The 24,186-nt window shown below is 37.0% G+C and overlaps 1 protein-coding gene across 1 annotated transcript in view; it reads left to right on the top strand.

Moving 5' to 3' along the window:
* Window positions 1-24,186, top strand: part of LOC126266823 (transcription initiation factor TFIID subunit 1-like) — a 223,120-nt gene that overhangs the window by 195,761 nt on the left and 3,173 nt on the right. The window contains exons 22-27 of the mRNA XM_049971374.1: window positions 9,094-9,238; window positions 15,305-15,598; window positions 18,861-19,003; window positions 19,087-19,221; window positions 19,328-19,460; window positions 22,292-22,447. Of these exons, the coding sequence (XP_049827331.1) occupies window positions 9,094-9,238; window positions 15,305-15,598; window positions 18,861-19,003; window positions 19,087-19,221; window positions 19,328-19,460; window positions 22,292-22,447 (1,006 nt within the window). The remainder of the gene's footprint in view (window positions 1-9,093; window positions 9,239-15,304; window positions 15,599-18,860; window positions 19,004-19,086; window positions 19,222-19,327; window positions 19,461-22,291; window positions 22,448-24,186) is intronic.

Raw genomic sequence — 24,186 nt, forward strand, 5'->3', positions numbered from 1 at the left:
TGCAAGCAGAACTTACAATTTTTCGTATCATACTCAAAATTGATTGGGGTCCTTTAGTTCTGAGCAGTGTGGAGGAACTCAACTAGAGGCCCCATTAATTCTGTGACTGTCTTGGCTGAGGCAGTGACGTTAAACCCTAATCCTTCTGCCCTCCTACTTTCAGCTGTGGTGAGACTTGTAGGATATCACTTGATGGATCAGGAACAGATTAGACAGAAGAAGCAGCTTCTCAGGTAACAGAGTACGTATGGAGAGCACATAGTTTTTTTGTAGGCTAGGTGATAATTTGAGTCCTCTGATGAACACTCACCAGTCAATACACAGGGAAGAAAATCATATCACGTGCAATGCAAAGACACTTGGACTTTCAAAATTGTAACGTTAACCTGTCAAAGGATTCGTAAAAGAAGTTACCACCCTCCAGGGAAGATTTCATGTTCCAATTATGTTCAGAACTGGAAAGCTAAATTGGAAATCTTCGAAATATTTAATGAGCCATGGGATATATATTGAAAAAGCAAGTTTACACTAAAAGTGTTCATTGCAGTTGACACAAATGTTGTGCTATCGAGGTTGGATTGAGCCTGACTGTGAAGTTATCTTGATGCGAATAACTGGGCTAGATGAGCTGAAGTTAATTGTTTGATGTTTTTATCAGCCACCTGATTCCACTATAATGGTTGTAGAGTGATTCAAAGAAAATCTACTTTCAGTAGTGCATATGAGCCCTGATTATGCAATTTTTGTTGGAGGTGACTTTAACCTACTGAGTATAGACTGGAACATCTATGGATTCATTGCAGATGGTAGAGATAGTCTTGTGAAGTAGTTCTGACCGCTCATAATGGAAGTATTTTAGATATTGTAGCTACAAACACTCCTGAACTTATTGACAGTCAGTATAGAAACAGGGATTATTATTAATTAAGTTATTACCTACTTCCTTTGTTTTCGGATTACATTTCCTTAGGATTCTTCCAATGAATCTCAGTCTGGCATCTGCTTTACTGACGATCAATTTTATATGATCATTCCATTTTAAATCACTCCTAATACCTACTCCCAGATAATTTATGGCATTAACTGCTTCCAGTTGCTGACCTGCTATATTGTAGCTAAATGATAAGGAATCTTTCTTTCTATGTATTCGCAGCACATTACACTTGTCTACATTGAGATTCAATTACCATTCCCTGCACTGTGTGTCAATTCGCTGCAGATCCTCCTGCATTTCAGTACAATTTTTCATTGTTACAACCTCTCAATATACCACAGCATCATCCGCATAAAGCCTCAGTGAACTTCCGATGTCATCCACAAGGTCATTTATGTATATTGTGAATAGCAACGGTCCTATGACACTCCCCTGTGGCACACCTGAAATCACTCTTACTTCAGAAGACTTCTCTCCATTGAGGATGACATGCTGCATTCTGTTATCTAGGAACTCTTCAATCCAATCACACAGTTAGTCTGATAGTCCATATGCTCTTACTTTGTTCATTAAACGACTGTGGGGAACTGTATCGAACGCCTTGCGGAAGTCAAGAAACACGGCATCTACCTGGGAACCCGTGTCTATGGCCCTCTGATTCTCGTGGACGAATAGCGTGAGCTGGGTTTCACACGACCGTCTTTTTCGAAACCCATGCTGATTCCTACAGAGTAGATTTCTAGTCTCCAGAAAAGTCATTATACTCGAACATAATGGAACTATGATGGAAATAGAGGAATTATGGGCAAAGTTTAAACAAATTGTAAGTTGTGCCTAGAGAAGTGTCCACCAAATAAGTAAGAGAAGTAAGGAAGGGAAAAACCCATCATGGTTTAATAACAGAATTTGGAAACTGCTGAGGAAGCAGAGATTGTTGCACTCTTGGTTCAAGGAATAATGTTGAAATGTTGAGAGGCAAAAATTGGTAGAAATACTTGCGGGGAAAAAAAAAAAAAATCAAGCAAGAGGATTGCTCAGATAACCACATGGGCAACATAGAAATAAGCATCCCCAGCATTGAGAAGGAGATGAATGAATTGGAAACAAGTAATTCATCAGGTGCAGATGGAATCCCAGCTCAGTTTTGCAGAGAGTACATTTGCAACAAATCTCTCACCCAGTGCAAAGTTCAAAGTGACTGGAACAAGGCACAGCTGTTTCCTGTATATAAGAAGAGTAAAAAGAACAAACCCACAAAATACAGACCAATATTCTTAACATTGGTTTGCTGCAGAATTCTTGAGCATATTCTAAGTTCAGATGTAAAAACTTGCCTTTAGACAGAAAAGCTGCTGTCGACAAATCAACAAGGATTTAGAAAGCATTGCTCATGTGAAATCAGCTTGCCATTTTCTCACATGATACACTGCAAAATATGGATGAAGAGCAACAGGCAGATTCCATGGTTCTAGATTTCCTGAAAGTGATTGATACACTGCTCCTCTGCAGATTGTTAAACGAAATCCAAGGATACAGAACAGCTTCCCAGGTTTGTGAGAAGGTCAAAAGACAAAATTTCTAATTAGTGTGATGCGTGTAAACGTGCTATGAATTTAGATAAATGTAATTTGACACAGATACAGATGAATTTGATACATATGAGGAAGAAAAACAATCCTGTATGTTCAAATGTAGTATTAATGGTATGCTGCTTGACCCAGTCACATCAATTAAATAACTTGTAGTAATGTTGGTTATGACCTATGCTTCTATTACTATGAAAATCTGTAATGAAGTGCAGTTTTTTAGCTATCTCAATACTAGTACAGTGCAAACATTTTAAGTGAGAAAGAAGTTTGAATAGTACAAGTAATCTTACTCATCTGTTTATTGTAACTCCTCGTTCAAAACTGGCTCATTGAAAAAATATGGCTTGTTGTAAGAATAAATTTTACACCTATGAGGAACGATCAGGTTTTTATCTTTCAAATAAGAACCTGCTTGAATAGATTTTATCCTTCTGTCTGTTTTATTTTCTTCGTGTACATTAATTGTTATATGAGGTGTTAAAAAAAAAAAAAAAAGAAAAGAAAAGAAGGTGCCAATTTGAAATAAAAATATAACAAGTAGACTTTTCATAGCAGTTTTATTTTTATGTGAAAGAATGTACATAAATCTACTTTTTTACATAATTCTCACCCACATTATGGCACTTATGATATCATACAACCAGCTTTGGAATACTATCCTCATAGAAATCTGCTGCCTACTTAGCAACAGTTACATAATGCACATTTATTGACACTTGAGGAATCTCTTCACAGAACATCAAAATCATAAAGTGACTGTATTCTCTCATTTTTTCATCAACTTCCTGCATCAAACAGTCTGTAATGACTGTAAATCACCCACTTCATTCCTCATCACATAAATTTGTACAGCCATCTTTAAAAGCTCTCACCCAATTCTATACCATCCCATCGCTCATAATGTTTTCTCCACACAATACATCATTCTGAAGATGAATTTCAGCCCCTTTCACACCTTTAGCTCTAAGAAAATGAATCACAGCACATATTCACAGTCAGTGGGATTCTAAATCAGAGCAGACTTTTGAGATACTCACAAACTTAAACACGCTGAATATTGGTGAGAATTATTTAGAAAAGTAGAGTATAAAGCACCAACTTTCATGTAAAAATAAAATTTCTGGGAAAAGTCTTCTTGTTTTATTTTTATTTGAAAATGGTAAGTACTTCAAAACCACCCCTCATATTTCCATACAACAGCACAAATCAGACTCCATATCAGCACTGACTCATGCCAGTCAGAAGAATAAAGATACAACAATTATCAGCCCAGTGATATTACAAAATATTAATGTCTTACATCCGAAGACATTTTTGAATGTTAAATTAGTTCTCTTACAAATATTATCTAATTATTATTCAGAAAAAATCGTAGACTAAGGTTGATAATTTCAAATGTGATTACAATTTCAAGTAAAATTGGAAATTTGTAAAATAATTATGCTTTCTGAAAAATAATAAATCACTCATTTTCTATTTTATAAATACATAGGACCAGTTTAGTCATACCACCAGAACTATACTAAATACAAGATTGCTATTTGTATTTTATTGGAGTACATTGTGCATTTATTGTATGTATCTTATACTCCATTGTAACAATATTACGAAAAGGAAAGTTGCTACTTACCATATAGTGGAGGTGTTGAGTTGCAGATAGGCACAACGAAAAGACTGTCACAGACGAAGCTTTCAGCCAGTAAGGCCATTGTCAAAAATAGAAAACACACATAACAGGCAACTGAAGCCACACTGCAGTGTGTGTGTGTGTGTGTGTGCATGTGTGTGTGTGTGTGTGTGTGTGTGTGTGTGTGTGTGTGTGTGTGTTGGTCCATTCTTGACAAAGGCCTCAGTAGCCGACAGCTTTATTTGTGACAGTCTTTTTGTTGTGCCCATCTGTGACTCAGCATCTTTCTTATATGGTGAGTAGCAACTATCCTTTTCATAATACTGTCACATTCCATCCTGGATTTCCCATTGTTTGGTTGTATACTGCATTGTGTCACAATAGGAGGTCCACTGGCCAGTTCCATTACCCATTGCAAAGCTACATAAAATGGAATGAGCACAGAAAAGCAGTATTATCAACTAGTTTTAGGAAAGTGTTGCTTATCTTAAAGGAGACCGCATACAGAATACTAGTGCAATTTATTATTGAGTACAGCTAGTGTGTTTGGGATCCCCACCAGATTGGATTAAAGGTAGACACTAAAACAGTTCAGAGGTTTCTGCTTGATTTGTTACATGAAGGGTCAATCAACAAGCGAGTATTACGTAGACACTTTATGAAATCAGATGGGAATTCCTGGAGGGAAGACAGTGCTATTTTTGCAAATCGCTATTGAAAAAATTGAGAGAATTGGCATTTGTGGCTGACTGCACAAAGATTCTACTGCCACTGACACATATTTCACATAAGGACCACAAAGACAACATGAGAGAAATTAGAGCTTGTATGGAGGCATATAGAATGTTATTTTTCCTTCACTCCATTTGTGAGTGTAACAGGAAAGGTACACCATGCATCATATGGTGACGTGGGTGACTTGTGGAGTATCTATCTAATTACACTGAAGATTATGCATTTGAGATGACAGAAGTCAAAAACAAAACGAAAGGTCTAACAAACAGAACATTTCAGAGTAAGAGGAGAGCTTCATAAAGCAGCAATGCTGACCAATCAGTGTACTTAAACATCAGAGAAATTTTGTCATGACAAAATTGTTGATGACTGAGTGTTGTTTGGAGCAAAATACAGGAATTGAGTGAATAAAACTTACAAAATGTGCACAGTGCGATCTATTCAATGATCTTTCCAACTTTTGCAGCTTTACCACAGTTATTCACCAGAATACAGCACTGTCAAAAATGTTTGAAATATAGCTACTCATTTTGTCAATGAACTAAAATTTTGTTTATCATTTTTGGTAATTTAGCAAACCTGTACACAATCTGAACATAATCTGACATACTTGAGTGGAGGTCATCTCCAAAACTACGTAACCTGATATGGAATCACCCTTAACTGAGTGAAAAAGCTGAAGCCTCTTTGTAATCAGGATATAAAGTCCCTCACACAAGCAATATTTATTGCACAGTATTATTGACCACATAAGACCAGTATTGACAGTTTGGACATGATACTCAAGAAAACAGCAGAATTTTAAAAATATTGATGGACGTTTTCCACCTTTATTACCTGCATCTTGTGAGATTATGATGTGTTCATATTTTTAGTGCTAAACTGTAATTAGATGATTTTTTTTTTTAATCGTTTGGCAGTTACATCGGATTTGTCATTTACATATGGCATGTTGCTATTTAACTATATAGCCTCTTAGTTGTAACTTCATTCCCTAGTTATTTTTGTAATTTTAAAATTATTTGGACTTAAGTACACACCTTCTAAGATTTTTGTCTTGACTTATTGACAGTTACATAAAATTCACCTTTCACAAACGGCATAATGCTACTTAACTATGGATCACAGTTCCTAACTTAATTCCATTGTTACTTTTATAATTTTAAAGTTACTTGGATTTACATGTAAGCTTTTTGAGATTTTTGGTCCTAAATCTTTTTGGCAGGTACAGCCTGGCTCACTTGCATTGAAGCTCTTGACTATGTACAGCGGTAGTCATGTTGACCCATTATATGAATGCATGACGTGTATTCTACTCTTGTTTTGTGATTTGAAGGGACGGTCATATTAAAAGCAGTAACATAATACTGGGTTGTTACGTGTTCACTTTCACTAGTAGAGTTGGCTATCCTTATTATTTTATTCAGGTGATACTCATTGATTTATATCCACCTGTATTGTAAAAAAATTTTTAAGTGTACTTTTCCTCTACATGTCTACAGTTCTGAAGATGATTGTAGAAAGCAACCAAAACTAGTCATGATGCTTTAAATGTATAATGAAAATTGCAGTGTAGGCATTAACAGTTTTTTTTTACATTAAATATTTTTATTTAATGAGATACCTTGTCATCCACAGTAGCAGAGGAAACTGAAGATCGTGATATCATGACAGTAAGCAGGTATGTTTATTTTAGTTGCAGCAGTTCTCAGAATTGGCAAATAAAGTCAGAACAGCTATCCAGTGAGCGAACATGTTTATTTTTCTTGCAAAAGTTGTCACAGTACAGACGTAAGATCATGTAAGTTATCAGTCACAGTAATTGTGTTTTTTCATTTCCGATAGTTGTTACATAGGAAACAGCACAGTATACAATAAATAATACATTTTGGTTCCTTAATTCATTATTAGTTGTTTTGATTTATGAAGTGGTGCTGCCAATGAAAAAGTACCTATTCCACTGAAATGTTTACAGAAAGGTCCTTGGACATACTTGGACCGTTCTTCATCATTTTTGCTTGTGTTTTGCAAAGCAACTCATCTGCAATGCAGATACACATTATTGAGCACTGACATGTTCGCTATGATGACAGTGTTCTAACTTACGTATCCAAAACATAAATATTGTGCAATATTATTGTGTCATTCTTGACTTTGCACATTCGCGCCATATATTGTCCCAGTATTATTGTGTCAATAATATTGAATATGATCCTCATGAGTCAGTTCTCAGATTAAATGCTCAAGGCAATTTTCTGACTAGACATTTAGAGCATCATCACAATAATCCCTGGCCCTACCACTTATCCTACTCACTTGAAACTTCAAGTCTATACCTGGTATGTAGAAAACTCCCCCTGCTACAACAACACAACCAGGACATCAGTATGCAACCTTCTACAAGTTTTGTAGGAAATGTACCACTACTACAGTTGCTGAGACATGGGATCTACAAAAGCACCTGATTACCATGTTTGACCCACCTTTAAATTAATTAAACTAAATTATTTCACATTTTGAATCCTCACTAATGTCATTAGATATTATAATATTATTTTTAAGTACGAAACCTACCTCCACCACTGGTGACCAAGCTGTCTTTGTGATACACATTGCCACTAACTTTTGGTTTCAGGCAGCTTTCTGTTCCTAGCATTATATGGGCATTATTACCATTTTTAAGCGAGGGTAATTCTGGAGCCTTTCCATGGATGGTCCTGCAATTAAATAACATTAAATTATCATTTTCCTTCTTCAGTCCTCTACGACAAATGTTACCCTCTGTAACTGGTGGGATTTATATTCTGCCCTCAACAAAATCACAGCATAATTTATCAAGCCCATAGATAGGTTTCTTTATCCTAAACTCACATGTGCATACCAAGTTAATCTGCTACTCTGGGAGTTGATTTTGCAGTTTAATACAAACATTAAATGAGGAAGGGGAGGGGGCAAGTCTAACATCATATGCCCAATTGTGGAGTTTAATATATATGCATTCAATATCATCACAGAATCGTCTGAACCTCGGTTGGAACCATTTACATACCTTCAAACCAAAGGATGTTTCTGAAACTGGTCCTGCAGAGTGCTAGCTCAGCATCCACTCCATGGGCGAGACTAGGTACTTTCACAGTTCAGCCAGCCACCTGTGGGCCTCAGAGATGGCCACTGAACCCCGGCAGCAGATGTCATTTGCGCCAACATCAGTCAACGCTTACATCCGGCTGTGACCAACATGCTTAATAGCAGCTGACAGAGTCTGCTCTGTGCCTCGAATGAGACCTGCTGGCAAGCATATCTGTCTTCTGTTTTCTTAAGGGGTTCCATTATCTGCCCAATCTTGAAGTTCCCAGTGCTGTACTGTCAGCAGTGAGTAAGACCTCATGTGTTTTAAGGCGTAAGGGGCAGCCATGTAACCAGTACCCACTTTCATTGTCTGCCTAGAGATTTGTGGCTGTGTCAGTGTTCACAATTCATCTTTAGGTGAATGTAAACTAGCCAGGTCAAGCATACCAGAAGGCAATGTGACATCAGGGAAATCAGGCAGTGCTAAATGTGGCAGAGAGACCACAGCTGTTGCCACAGGTTCCTTGTTATGCCACTGTATTGCTCAGTAGTAGCCTGTCGACAGTTTTCAGCTCCCCTGCACCCCTACACAGCTGACATAGTCCCTATCTGCCTTTTAGTGTGTCAGTTTTACAGTAATAACTATAATACTAACCCAAGCAACAATAGCACTTCTGCTGTGCAGCTCCTGGCCATCACAAAAGGTCAGCACAAGCAACACTGATGCTCAAAACAATACGCAAACACTTAGAAAAACATTAATAAATACTGCTTAGTATAGATAAATATGCAGATACTCTTCACTTCTTCACAAATACACGTAAGAAAAAGACCAAACTAAACACTGTGTGTAACCTTGGTGGCTGTTCTTGCTTTGGCAGCTGCTCCCTTCGAATATACTACAAAAGTTATAAAAAATGTAATATTGTTTTAAATTGTTTGTAGGTGTGGTTTTGTTGGTACTGTGTGGGTTTGATTCATTAATTAATTCATTACTCATATACACTGCATGCTTTTGTGTCAGTGATTTATATATAATAATAACATTGTTGTTTATTTTGTATTGATGCCAGACATTTATGATCTGTCTCTAAGAGAAAAAGAGAGGGTGTGTTTCTTCAACATGTACTGTTTTCTAGGTTGTACCGGACTATTATAAAATTGTGAATCGTCCAATGGATCTGCAGACAATACGTGAAAATCTGCGAATGAAGAAATATCAGAGCAGAGAGGAGTTTCTAGCTGATGTTAATCAGATTGTTGAAAATTCAACACTTTACAATGGTAATAATCCAGAAAACATATTTGTAATTGAGGCAATGTAAGTGGATCCCTGACAGTTGCAGTGGGCTGGGCATGGCAGCCAGTAACGTAATACAATTTTATAAAGATTTCTGTGGCGACGTCTCAGTTTTGTCACAGCTCTGTGGACGACTATTATTTCTGCCTACAGCCGTTGGTGCTTCACAGCTGAAAGTTGGCAACACTACTGTGAGCTGTAAGAGATCCTCTTCCATCTCAACTATAAGTAAATTTGAAATTCTATGTCTCTGCTTTGCATTTGCTCTTAACATACTCCAATTTCTTAACTACTTTGTGACTCAATGGTTTCATTGTATTAAACTTCCTTCAGATGTAACCAGCACATTATGAAAATTACTCATTGATTTAATGTATTCAGAATTGTTTATTTCTAATTTTTGCTACCAGTCACTTTTTTTTATATTTCATGTTTTATGTAACATAATACAATGTGTTTTGAACATGTTCTGTTCATCTTCAGGCATTTATACATACACACAGAGAAATGTTACTTAAAAAGAAACAGTCTTAAACTAGATTACTCTAGAACTCTTTGTTCGTTGTTTGTTTTTGTTCTTCAACAGTTATATCTAGAATATATTGAGTTAGAACTGGCTTAAGTCAGTGTAAATAATTGACTACAAATCAGTCAGTACCAGGAATATTGATACAAAGCCTCGATAATTGATGCAGACTCACATGCTGCAGTCTGCCATCTTGTGTTCTGTGCATAACATCGAAGCAATTTGTGCAGTGAATTCCATTGGCAATCAGTGACAAAACACGATATGCAGTAGTGTAATGTCAATCAACAGCTCCACCATTACACCAGTGATGCAAGTGAAGCAGCAAGATGATGAAATCGTAAGTGATCAACCATCATATAAAAGCCTTTCACACTATTTTCGTAACACATAACTGATGCAAATCTATCTGCATCCTATGCAGACTGTGATATCATACATAGTCAACCACAAGGAAGAAAACCAGCAGAAGACATCACTGATTTCAATTTCTAGCCATACACTGCCCCCCCCCCCCCCCCCATGCCACACCAGCTGCCACAGTAAGAAACAATGGACAAAGAGTTCTAAATTAATCTAGTTTAAGAGTGTTTCTTTTTAAGTAACATTTCTCTGTATGTATGTATAAACACCTGAAGACGAACAGAACATGTTCGAAACGCAATGTATTGTGTTAGATTAAACATAAAATATTAAATAAAGTGTCTGTTAGCAAAAATTAGAAATAAATAATTATCCTACACAGTCACGCTTCACAAACATAGCCATTATGGCCGAAAATAATTAATATTCAGAATTCATTCAATCATACTTACAAGTGAGAAACTGCTATGTTGCATCCAGTAGCTGCTGCAGTGAGCAAAGAGACTTGTGCTCTGCAGTTGCACACAATGTTTCTCGTGCAGGAGAATGGTGATGCTTCAAATGGGTCAGTATTAATTCTCACATTTCAGAACAAAGAAGTGTTGGAGATGGTAAATGGAAGATTCCATTTTATTGGCAGAACACTTGGAATGTACAACCTATCTACTAATGAGTTTGCTTACACGTGACTTATCTGTCGTCTTCTGAAGTATTGCTGTGTGGTATTGGCTCCTTATCAGACAGGATTGACATAGATCATAAGTAAAGTTCAAAAAAGGGCAGTTCATTTTGTATTATTATGAAATATGGTGAAGAGTGTCACAGAAATGAACGAGAGTTGTGGTGACAGTCATTAAATCAGGCTTTTTCATTGCAATGAGATCTTCTCGTGAAATTTCAATCACCAACTTACTACACCAAATGTGAAAATATTTTGTTGACTTCCACCTACATAGGAACAAATGTCCATCACAATAAAATAAGAGAAATCAGACCTTGAACAGAAATACTTAGATTTTTTTCCCATGTGCCATTCAAGAATGGAGCAATTGAGAAACAGTCTAAAATTGGTTCTGTAAACCGTCTGAAAAGTACTTAAGCATGAATTGCAGAGCAGTCGTGTAGGTGTAGATGTGGATGTAAATTTTTTATGACCTGGGGTGAAACAGTGTTGTAATGAGTTAAAGAAGGGCTGAGACAGTGTTGAAAACATGCACACTCCTGCTGTCCCTGCACAAACTTCAAAGCACAAAACATCAAAGCTATTATTAGTGATTCTGCTCAAGGAAGTTGACATCTGACTGTGGCATAATCTCTATTAAACCTCCAATCAGCTAAGGAAGAATACACACAACCATTTGGAAGGAGGTGAGACTCTATTCCTAGAGTTCTAAGAATATTGAATGAAGAGAAGAAAGCTCTACAAGTTGAAATTTCTTGCATACTTCTTATAAAATATTAGGAAGAAAGTGATGCTTTTATTTCTGGAAAAAATAGTGTGTATCATAAAACTAAATCTGCCCTTACACCCTTAATTCAAAGGAGCCATTGTATAGTGGTAGGAAACATTGAGAGGACAATCTTCAAAACCAAGAAACAGTTGTCTGCTGAGGAGATCATGGCCTCAGAGTTCTGGAATAGCAAAGGCATTCTCCTGGTAACTTTCCTCCAGGAACTTAGCTCAAAAAGGGACAACTTGCTGATCACAACTGTTTCACTTCTCTGTGACAAGTCCACACTCCTGAAAAGTAAGTCATCAAACTTTGGGATACATCTACTGGACTGCTTTTAAAGATCCACCCTACAATTTAGATCAGTTGTCACGCAAGTGATCTCTTGCTGCAGAGCTTCACAGGCAGTGGAGTGGTACATTGCTTCATGCTTAATTGGCTTGCACTTTAAAAAAAATGGCATTAAAAAGTAATGGACCAATGGTAAAAATATAATTATATGACACATGGAATGACAGATACATGGCATACATTTGACTTGATGCTGACAAAAGTAACAGGGCACAAGATCTTCTTCGGACAATGAACACGTTCTGGCATTCTTCAAGTTAATTAATTTATTCACTTATGAAATTTGTTGTTAATAATCCAGCCCAGTTCAAGAGTAATAGCAGTGTGAATAGCTATAACACCAGGAGAAAGGATGATCTTCACTATGCAGGATTAAATCTGACTTTGGCACAGAAGGGGGTAAATTATGCTGCCACAAAAGTGTTTGGTCACCTACCAAACAGCATCAAAGGCCTGACAGATAGTCAACCAACATTTAAAAATAAATTAAAAGAATTTCTAGATGACAACTCCTTCTACTCATTGGCTGAATTTTTAGATATAAATTAAGGGAGGGAAAAAAACTAACTTAAGCATTAGTGTCATGCAATATTTTGTGTAATGTAATACCTTGTACAGACATCTTTCATTAACCTGACATGTTCCACATCATTACGAAGTCATGATCTATGGAACAAGTATTAATCTAATATAATCTCTAATCTAATCTTTATGTAAATTAAGCAAAGCTACATTCATCTCTGTTGTTAATTTTTCATTTAAACTTTTAATTCTTGCTTAAAAAATTAAAAACCATGGTTTTGGGTTTATGAATGTATTACATACACAGTTTTTCTCATTCGATTTTGAGGAAACTATTCAATAAAACAATTTGATTCTTCCTCTCTGTATTGTCTCACATCACAGCTTGATTGTAAACTGGCTGTCATTTCATTATTGCTTATAGTTATTGCATACTTTGAAAATAAGTGAAGTACTGCACATATATTAAAAAGTTAAAAAGAAAAATATGCTTGCTGGAGGGTATATGTTTTGTGCAGCTTACATGATACATTGCTGCATAAATAATGTAGCTAGTGTATTAGAATTGTTTTTAATGCTAGAAGGAGAGCCATACCTATTTCCAATTTCAAGTAAATAAGTGATACATTTTGTTTTTGGCTGCAGGGGGGATACAACCTGTCACATTCAGATGCTGTGGCCACACATTATACAGTGTTGTTGCTCATGTTTCTCTTTCATATGTGGTTTATGAAGTCAGTCAGTCACAGCATAAACTACAGTTATGTTCATTTTTTTAAACTAGAGGTAGACAATCACAGATTCAACATCAGAGCTAGATGTGTGCTAGGGACCGGAAAAATTTGCATTTTGCAATAAATGTGGAAGGGATGTGAATTGTCTCAAAATACAAAATTACTTAATATACACTATTTCATAGTGAATTGTATCCAGATGCAGTATTTGATCAGAGATAGTTCAAAATACCTTTATTTTCTGCTTATAAATGTCGAAAATATAACATACTTCCAGTTACAGGTATCATACATCACCTGGCGAAGCCCAATTTGGAAAGATAGTGTACATAAGAATCTGTTTGCAAATGAAAAGTGTATAAACACGACAACATATCAGTGTGCTCAATGATCTGATGGCATGCCATTTGTGGTGGTTGTACAGTCTATTTAAGATGCATGCCATGTAATGCAGTGTAGTACTCAGCCATGAGACCTAGCAAGTTATAACAAAGAAATGCCTAAAATTCAAATGATTGTATAATGTTAATACTTTTAACATGGCAAAATAGTTGGCAGATGTTTTGAACTGTGGTTGCGTCGAACATCACTAGAGGTTGAGCCTGAACTACATTGTTAAACAATACTCACCTCAGCAAGCAATTGTATGGTAGCCCTGTTGTGGACTGCTCCTCTCCCCTCTGGCAATCAAAATTCAATTTTTTTTTACAATTGTGGCCGTCTGACAGTATAGCTTATAGTGCCTATACTCTATGTTATATCGATTAGAAAACAAAATCTCCAATGTTTTTTGACTGCACCAAAATTCTTCCCCTAATGTTAAAATAGAGTTACCGTATGTTTGGTTCTAGTAGTACTATCTTTGGCATTGACAAGCATGGATTGCACATCTATGAATGCCCACGATACATGGAAGTTAATGGTCTGCCAATTTTGTAATCACTGAATTTGGTGGGAAAAGACAGATTATGTCCAGAAACAGCTTAAGTCAGAGACACATTGAGTTCACTGGTGGGAAAATGCTGCTGCTTTTCAACAAAGCAATGAAGAAAAGGCAATTTTGGAAGAAAAAGGTGTTCAAGTTTTTGCAAAAGCAAACATTTCAGTCAAAAAGTTCCCAATCACCACTTTCTTTTAACAGCCAGTTTCAAAGAACTAAGGCTTTGTTTGTCTTCAATCATGTATCATGACAACCTTTTAATTTGTGTGTCTAATCAGTATAAAAAATTAGAAAAAATAGTTATTGGGTATCGTCATGATTGCAATTGAATTTGTCTATGCTAGATTGTATTGGAAGAAGAAAAATTCAACATGTCAACAACAAGAGGTAGGTAAGAGTTTGTCAAAACTTTAAATGTAGAAGTTTCTCAATACTTTACCATGCAGCTAACACTCCACAAACATTTTGCTCATGTGAACTCAACCTCAAAGTGACTAATGAATCGAATTGAATTTTTATCAGCTGACAGGGCATGTGTCCACAAGAGTGATGGCAGAGAGTTAGAGGAAAGTTGTTTCCATAAAGCATTGTTTGGAGGTACGCTCCTGCTTCTAGAACCTAAATCTTTGCCAGAAGAAGACAGAAAATTTCATTATCGTTTTGCCGTGGATGAAGCTTTCCCCCTCATAAAACACACAGTTAGACCATAGTCTTTAAGACAATTAATGAAATGTTTATATTTAATTGTGTATAATCCTGGGGAAGAAATTCTATAGAATATTCTTTTTGTTTGTTAATGTCAAAGATCTGCTTTTTAATACTTCAGTAAATTGTGAAATGAACCAGTGTGATAGTTCAAGCTATTTGTTTGTTTCATAACTTTTTACGCATTCATTATGCAACACAGTCTAGGCCATACCATTGAGAATTCACATCGAAAGCCAGGAAACCAACATTGGCCCACTAACAATTCTATTGGGTCGAGTAATCCACTCCGATGGGCACCCTGACTAATATGACTCATTATGTAAAAAATTAAGAACAATGTAAATGTAATGAATAAGAAATTTATCACAAAATACTTGCTTGTATTTGAATCATCCCTATACATAATGAAGACTATTTTGCTGTAATATCAGAAATGCTGTACTTTTTTTTTACAGGTACAAAAAGTTCACTGACAGTAGCAGCTCGCCGCATGTTGGGTCTGTGTGTAGACAGGTTGGCTGAAAAAGAGGATAGGCTCATGAGGCTTGAGAAGGCTATTAATCCATTACTGGACGATAATGACCAGGTTGCACTGTCATACATCTTGGATAACGTCGTGAACAACAAACTGAAGGCCATGTCTGAATCATGGCCATTCCTCAAACCTGTGAATAAGAAACTTGTGAAGGACTACTATACTGTTATCAAGAATCCAATGGATCTAGAAACAGTTGCCAAAAAGGTTCAAAGTAAGTTGCACAGATTTTCTTCCTGACATGCCTCCTCGCCCTCTCCCTCCCTCCCTCCCTCCCTCCCTCCCTCCCCCTCCCCCTCTCTCCTTTGTGGGGAGCTTTCATCTGTTTCCTATAACAGAGTGAGACTTCTATTTATATATTTCTCAATGTATTTTCTTAATATGTAATTGTGCAGAAGATCTTATATGCAAAATGTAGTTTTGGTTTGACTTAAGAATTTACAGAGTAATGTTTTTAAACCACAAGTAAGTTAACATACACTGTACAAATTTATCCATACAGATTGATGATTAGTGTATTCTGTTACATGCACAAGACACCTTGAGATTTTGTTGAAGGAGTTTGACAAAAACTGGGGTGTCACACATTTTTAGATAGATGTAGTTACAAAAAACACTTTATGAAAGTAGTGAGCGTGTTGTGTAGATCTTGTTGTATGATCTAAGCCATTCAAATACAAGGCAGTTGTGTAACAGCTAACGTGTATGACACCATTTCACTGTGTCATGTAAGAATGCGTACTTTAATGTGAATTAAAAACAAAACACAATACCAATACGCTATACTTGACATGCATAAGCACTTTACATATGTAAATGCAATGAAGAAAGAATTTTTAGTATTTAAAAAAGGGTTCCACAATTTCTCAAAATTCTAATTATAAAACAGTTTTTGTGCAGAATAACATAAAAAACATACATAATAATTTGTCTACCTGCACTTCACTTCATCATGTACATCGTATGAAGCTTGAATATCAACAGTACTATGAAAAGGAGATAGCTGTCATATGTGCGTAAGATGCGCTTCCTTGTGTGTGTGTGTGTGTGTGTGTGTGTGTGTGTGTGTGTGTGTGTGTGTTTGTTTCCTTTCTGAAGATGGCTTTCACCAAAAGATCAATGTGCAACAGTCTTTTTTTTTTGTGTCTGCCTGCAATTCAGTGTATCTTTTGCAACCTAGCCTTTTCGTAATAATGTTGATATTCGAACCTAGACTTTCCACTTTTTGATGTGAAGTTTGAAACTGCACAGACAAGGGGGAAATAAATAATTGTAGATATGTATGTTACAGGTCGTATTTGCAATATTCATGACATAATAGTGATCACCCATAAAATGATTGTTAGAGATCTAGCAAAAATTATTTCTGGTATGAAACTACCATAAAATTAAAATAAAAAGCAAAAGTTTATAATTATGATGCTCCAGTGCATAGATAGAAATAGGAACTTAAGCATTTGAAACCAAACAAACTTTCATCAAGCACACGAGATGAAAAATTCAGAGGAAATGGATGGAGTATACATTGATTGAGAAGACAGATGACAGGTTAAAAATGATGAAGTTTTTTACTTACACTACCAACACCTCTTTCTCTTTCATGTCTGTATATTTCTTTTGATGGAATATAAAGGAAGGGTTTGCACAAAAATATGAAAACACCACAAGAAACTTATGTTAGAACATGACTGCTAATGCTAACCAAGCCTACAGGTTGCGCCGTTGTATTTGACCACAAACGGCAACTGTTCAGTATCCTCAATATGTTGCAAGTGTCAGTCATGGTCAGAACAGTGCTCTGAGGTAGTTGTGAGTGCATTATGACTACAAATGTAGGTGCATCGTTGATGCTCATATGGCTGCTCCTTCCGTGATCAAGGGAGATGAAATGTTTAGTGTTTTAAGAGTAACTGAAACGAAGAATTATACTGCATACAGGGAAAGTGGAAAAACATAATTTGCTAAGTCAAATCACAGGCGAAGGTGCATGTTGAGTGATTATGACAAACACTCATTGAAGAGGATTGTGACGAAAAATAAGAGGATGACAGCTGACTATGTCATTGCAGAACTGAATGTCGCACTTGCATACCATGTCAGCAACAAAACAACACAAAGGTAGCTTCAGAAGCAGGGAACTCCAGGGTGAACTGGAGTTGCAAAACCATTCATCAGTGGTGCAAACGCCTGTAACAGGAAAATGTGGTGGTGAAGCCATAAAACCTCTGCTATCTAACAATAGAAGAAAGTCATTTGGCCTGATGAGTCTTGTTTCACATCGTTAACAACTTCCGTCTGAATTTATCTCCCGAGTGAAACATGACCAGAGTTCAGAGATGATTCAGGCAGCCATATCATAGTATTTTGTGTGCCACATCATTACTCTCTGCAGAGTCACATTTTTATTAGTATTGAGCCTTTGTGATCTATTTTGGAAAGAAGGGTGTGTGATCACTATCCATCTCCATTTTCATTACCCGAACTTGCCACTATTTTGCTGGAATAATGGTACACATTACAGTATACAGTAAGAACCGTACAGGAATGTATCATCTATCCATTCCAAGATGTCTGGCAGCTATGTGGAGTATTAACAGGTTTTGTAAACCGTATTAGGTATATTAATCATGTTTTTGCTGGCTCCATATTTTTTGCAACCTTTCAGTGTGTGTGTGTGGGGAGGGGGGGGGGGGGGGTGTAGCGGGCTATGTGGAATATTAACTGGGTTCCTAAACCGTAGTAGGTGTGGTGTGGTAATTATTGTATTTTTGGTGGCTCCATATTTTTTCCAAGCCGTGTGTGTGTGTGTGTGTGTGTGTGTGTGTTTGTTGGAAATTAGGTAAAAATCTTGAAGTATTTAAGAGATAAAAATAGTCAGTCACACAGAAGGAAGTAACAAGAAACTGATACTGAAGAAGAGTAAACCATCTGGGAATAAGAATATGTTGAGAACTTGACAATTTGCAGAACTTATATAGTGACATGTATTGGCAGATTTGTGACCCACGTATTTCAAACAGAAAGAGAAGAAGATAAACTGAAACAATTAAAAAAAGAAAAAAGATAATTTGTTGCAGTTGTTTGGGGTCTAACAAGAAAGGTGCAAGGACCAACAAGTATTTCACTAGTATAACACAAAGTTTTTTGAGAAATAAATATTTAAAATGAAAGCTAAAGGGTGTCACACTATGCTTGAGAGGCTTTATGGCTTGTTCGTAGATTTGACTGTGTACAAGATAAGGTGTGAAGTGCTGCTTTGAAGATGTAAAATGAAATACCTTTGCTGTGATTACACATTCTGAGAACAATGAAATAGTTTCGTTGTCAGTCAGTAAGCCCCAATTTCAACAAAGCTGTTGTTTCTTTTGCTGTATAGGCAGTTCACAAACAAACAGAATTTAAGTTGCCAATTAAATACTGGTGTTTGAACAAAACTAAATAATTACAAAGGTATGTCACACCTTGCTCTTTTTCAGGTCATAAATATCATAATCGATATGAATTTTTGGCTGATATAGAAAGAATCTTGCAAAATTGTATTATTTACAATGGTAAAGATTCAACTTACAGCCAGAAGGCAGAAACTTTGGTAAAAGTATGCCGAGCCACTTTGGATGAGGTGAGTACTTTCCTTAGCAATAAGTTGGTAGTATCTTGGAGTATATTTTAAAATACATGTGTCACTGTAGTTACTTTTTACAGTATGGAGATCATTTAACACAACTTGAAAGCAACATAAGTTTGGCACAAGAAAGGGCTCTCGAGCAAGCAGAAATGGATCCAACATGGTTGGGAACTGAAGAAGAAAATTATGCCATCACTGAACCTGAACATGCAGTTAGTAACCAGATATTTAATTTCTCAACGTTTTTATTAACCTAAATCATATAATATACATTACTGCTAAATCCTGTAGTAAAAAATAAAACTCCGTTTTCTGTAGAGTCAGAACAGTTCTCCAGATCATGGTTTTGGCAAATCAAACATGGATGATTATGACTTTGTTGATGTGGAAGGAGATGAGACAGATGGAAGGGCAGCAGGAAGATCAAGAAAGAAAGATGTCCTAGAAGAAGGTAAGCTCTAATGAAATACAGGAGTTTGAATGTATATGTACAAATACAGTTTTAAAATGTAGCAAGTTCCTGCCTCCTGACTTAAGATTTGTCCCCCTCCTTATATATGCATAATGTTGTAAGACATTTTTGTGATTTAGTTTTATTATAAATATGACAAGTTTTGGGAAAATTATGTTCCCATATTCAGGTGTACAAATGTAGTAGTCAGCTCAAGATGGTCGCATGCCATGGATGCCACACTGCGTTGCAGAACAGGCGGACGAGGCAGTGTGGTGCAGAGTGGCATGCCCGCCTCTTCTGCAATGCAGTATAGTATCCACAGTGCGCAACCATCTTGCAGCTAACTAGTAAATTTGTGCACCTGAATATGAGAACATAATTTTCCTGAAACCTGTGATGTCTATAATAAAACAAAGTCACTACTGAAGCAAATATTTTCAGTCTCACTGGGCAGCTCATTTGTAGATGTTCTGTGAACAAAATCCTGTCTTTTGGTTTCTTCCTTTCTTTCCTTGAATTGTGTGGCTGTGTATTGTTTTCGGTATTGAAGAAAGAAAACACCATAGGCTAATTAAATTTATTGTATCTGAAAAGTAGTCCTTGACTATTTAAGAGTTAAAACAGTTGCCCCACACTGCTACAATAAACTGCATGTGAAGTAATGTAGCTTCTAGATTGTAATATCTTAAAAATTCATATCATTACTTTATGCATATTTCATTTCAGTTCACTGTATAACATGCTGAAAATCAATTTTTAGTTTGGTAAAATAAATCAGTTTTTACAACTTTGGTTATCTTGCAAATTTGCTTCTTACATTTTAATGGAATTCTATTGTGGATTATCTCCGTAAAGTTTAAGAGCAAACCCTACAGAAATATGTGTTTGCTATGGAGTGCAATATGTGACTTTGTTCCTCATTGTCATTCACAATAAAGGAATGGCTAGCCATTACCATCCACAAGGAGTTCTTGACTATTTAGAGTTAAAATAATTGCCCCATGCTACTACAAGGCTGTCTGCATTCTACATTTCTTGAAAATCAACCATACTATTTCATCAAACGAAACTGTATAGTTATAGGAATGTTTCCAGGTCCCAAACATCTATGTACGTATGCAGACTGAAGCAACAACTGAAAATTTGTACCAAGGCCAGGATTTGAACCTGGGTCTCTCATTCTCAAAGCAGTGTGCTAACCAGTGTGCCACCCTGACACAGTGGCTTTGCGCAACTGCATGGCTACCCTAGCATGCCTACCTGCTCAATCCAAATTCCCATCCACACCTTAGCCCGTACTATTTCAATTGCACATTGACCACACTAGACCCACCCAAGGCTTCATCCTACTATGAGAGGACTCAACATGTGATTGAAGCTGTCTCCACCCCCTCCCTCCTCTGCACATCTCTTTCTTCCCCAATGGTCATTTTTATTGAGTGTATCACTTTTGCTGAAGCTAGGTGAAAAATATTGTTAACATTATGTCAGATCATACCATTCGTGTGTGAAAGATAGATAGGTTGTTTTTATGATAAAATTTATCAGCTTTAATATTCTTATGTTGGCCACAGAACAAACTTGAATGGGGCACCTTTCTCTTCAATATGGCTCCAAAAACCTTCAGCTGTCCTTGTCCGACATACAACATAATTTATGATCCTTATAAGCAATCCCCTCCATTCCAAGATTTATGTACCTCATGGCTCAGACTATTTAACCAAACAAAAGGCGAATTTTGTTATTACTTATTACTGGATGCTCCATGCTGTTGACAGTGGAAATAGGGAGAAGGGGCAGCTGCAATTGATGGTTTTAACTTAAAAAATTTCCTGATGATAGAAATCCTATTGTGATCACAATTCTTCAATGTATGTGTTTCTCAATGTATGCTACATCTTTTTCATTTAGATCCTTAGAAAATGGTTTAATGCCAAAGTGTGTACGGATAAGAAAGAATTGTAATCAAGATAGAACTTTTATTATAAGTGCAGAATATGACACCACCTCTCATAAAGCTTTTATTCAATACATATTTAGAAAATTTCCTTTTTTATCATGACCATGAGATCATTGTAATAGGAAAAGATTGATATCTTACTATTCCTAGATACTGTTGTACAATAGAGGGAGTGATGATCAAGCTGTTTAGTCCCTTTAAAGTCACAATCCAGTCCAGTCTCTCAGCATATGTGGAAAAGGTTGTACAGATACCATGGGAGACATTAGGAGGTGCTTGTGATAAGCAGCAGGAAGGGCAGTGGACGCAGCTGTGTAAGAGAAGTAGTCCTCTCATACATAAATGACAGTGGCTCTCTGTTGGTTGTCCCAAGTTAATTTTGTTTTTCCTCTGTATTGTGACATTTAAACCTGTCCATTTGTTGATGGGATGATTTTTATGACTGATACATCCATCTCCTGTCAGCAATCAGCCAGCCTCAAAAGTTGTGTTAGTTCATTTCCTATTCAGTTTCAGTCTGCCTATTTTGTTGGAAAATGTGATGCAATTTTGTCTCTGTGAATGTCTCATTTTAGTGTTTCTGATTGGCAGTGATTGAGTTGTTGCTAATAGCCTATCATTAGTGACCTACACTGGGCCCAAATGACTGCAGGTGCTTGTCAACAAAAAATGTTATTTTGTAAACAAAGATCACTGTAATACTCATCAAGTTTTCCAAGTGGTTAGAAATTGTCTTAAGGGTCACAAAAGATGCAAGAGTAAATATATTTTAAGCTCATAAGATTGGATTACTGCTTTTGCATCTTAACTGGTTTTTTTCTATGGTTGCAATGATTTATAGTCTGCATCTTTGTGTGCATTGTTTCAGATTTGCAGTTTTCAAGTGAAGAAGACTTGGACGACATACCTTTATCAGAGGGAGAACCAGTTCCAGATGATGACAGTCAACAAGCAGCTGAGGCAATGGTACAGCTTGGTAATATGGGTTATTATCCTCCAGTTCAGCAAATCCAACAGGAACAAGGTCTGTTTTTCCCATTATCTCTACTGGTGGACACTAAAACTTTGTATGTTTTGCTTGATTGTAATGTGATGTGCTTAGCCAGACCAAGACTTGAAATCTGTATACAAGAAGTAGTCTAGTAATTTATTTATTTATATATTCCTCAATGATTGCCACAAAGTTTTGCTGATTAATGGTAGTTGCATTAGACATGTATTGTTTATGTAGCCATTTTAAATATAAATGACAGATTATTAGATGCCATTAGAGCTTGTTGATAAGGGGAAAGCTAATTCTTGAGAATCTGGTGTAAAATAAGCATTTGTGTGAGGAGCTAGTGAATTAAAGAAGCACAATTCACAAAAGATTTGTCAATAAATACTGAGCAGTAGATACACACATCAAAAAAAGTTTTGCATCACCTCAGTTCTGAAAGTTCCAGAACCTGTACAGAAAACTGGAATAGAGATCAACATAAACATCTTTTCTACCCTTTTTATTGCTCATGAAAACCAGATATTGCATGTTGTACTACCATACAGTGGGACCTTCAGAGGTGGTGGTCCAGATTGCTGTATACACCGGTACCTCTAATACCCAGTAGCACATCCTCTTGCATTGATGTCTACCTGTATTCATCGTGGCATACTATCCACAAGTTCATCAAGGCTCTGCTGGTCCAGATTGTCCCACTCCTCAATGGACATTTGGAGTAGATCCCTCAGAGTGGTTGGTGGGTCACGTCGTCCGTAAACAGCCTATTTTCAATCTATCCCAGGCATGTTCGATAGGGTTCATGTCTGGAGAACATGCTGGCCACTCTAGTTGAGTGATGTCATCATCCTGATGGAAGTCATTCATAAGATGTGCAAGATGGGAGCGCGAATTGTCATCCATGAAGACGAATGCCTCGCCATTATGCTGCCGATACGGTTGCACTATAGGTTGGAGGCTGGCGTTTATGTATCATACAGCCATTATGGTGCCTTCCATGACCACCAGAGGCATATGTCAGACCCACATAACGCCACCCCAAAACAGCAGCGAACTTCCACTGTGCTGCACTCGCTGGACAGTGTGTCTGAGGCATTCAACCTGACTGGGTTACCTCCAAACGCGTCTCCGATGATTGGTTGAAGGCATATGCAACACTCATCGGTGAAGAAAATGTGGTGCCAATCCTGAGTTGTCCATTCGGCACATTTTTGGGCCCATCTCTACCGTACTGCATGGTGACGTGGTTGCAAAGATGGACCTTGCCATGGATGTTGGGGGTGAAGTTGTGCATCATGCAGCCTATTACGCACAGTTTGAGTTGTAATACAATGTTCTGTGGCTGCATGAAAAGCATTATTCAACATGCTGGCATTGCTGTCAGCATTCCTCCAAGCCATAATCTGTGGGTAGTGGTCATTCACTGCAGTATTAGCCGTTGGACGGCCTGAGTGAGACATGTCATCGTCAGTTCTGCCTCTCTCTATCTCCTGCGTGTCCAAACAACATTGCTTTGGCTAACTCCGAGGTGCCTGGACACTTCCCTTGTTGAGAGCCCTCCCTGGCACAAAGTAACAGTGCGGACACGTTCGAATCATGTATTGACCGTCTAGGCATGGTTGAACTACAGGCAACACGAGCCATGTACCTTCTTCCTGGTGGAATGACTATAACTGATCAGCTGTTGGACCCCCTCCATCTAATAGCTGCTGCTCATACATGGTTGTTTACAGCTTTGGGTGGGTTTAGTGACATCTCTGAAGAGT

The sequence above is a fragment of the Schistocerca gregaria genome, chromosome 4, assembly GCF_023897955.1.
Source record: "Schistocerca gregaria isolate iqSchGreg1 chromosome 4, iqSchGreg1.2, whole genome shotgun sequence".
Classification (NCBI taxonomy): Eukaryota; Metazoa; Arthropoda; class Insecta; order Orthoptera; family Acrididae; genus Schistocerca; species Schistocerca gregaria.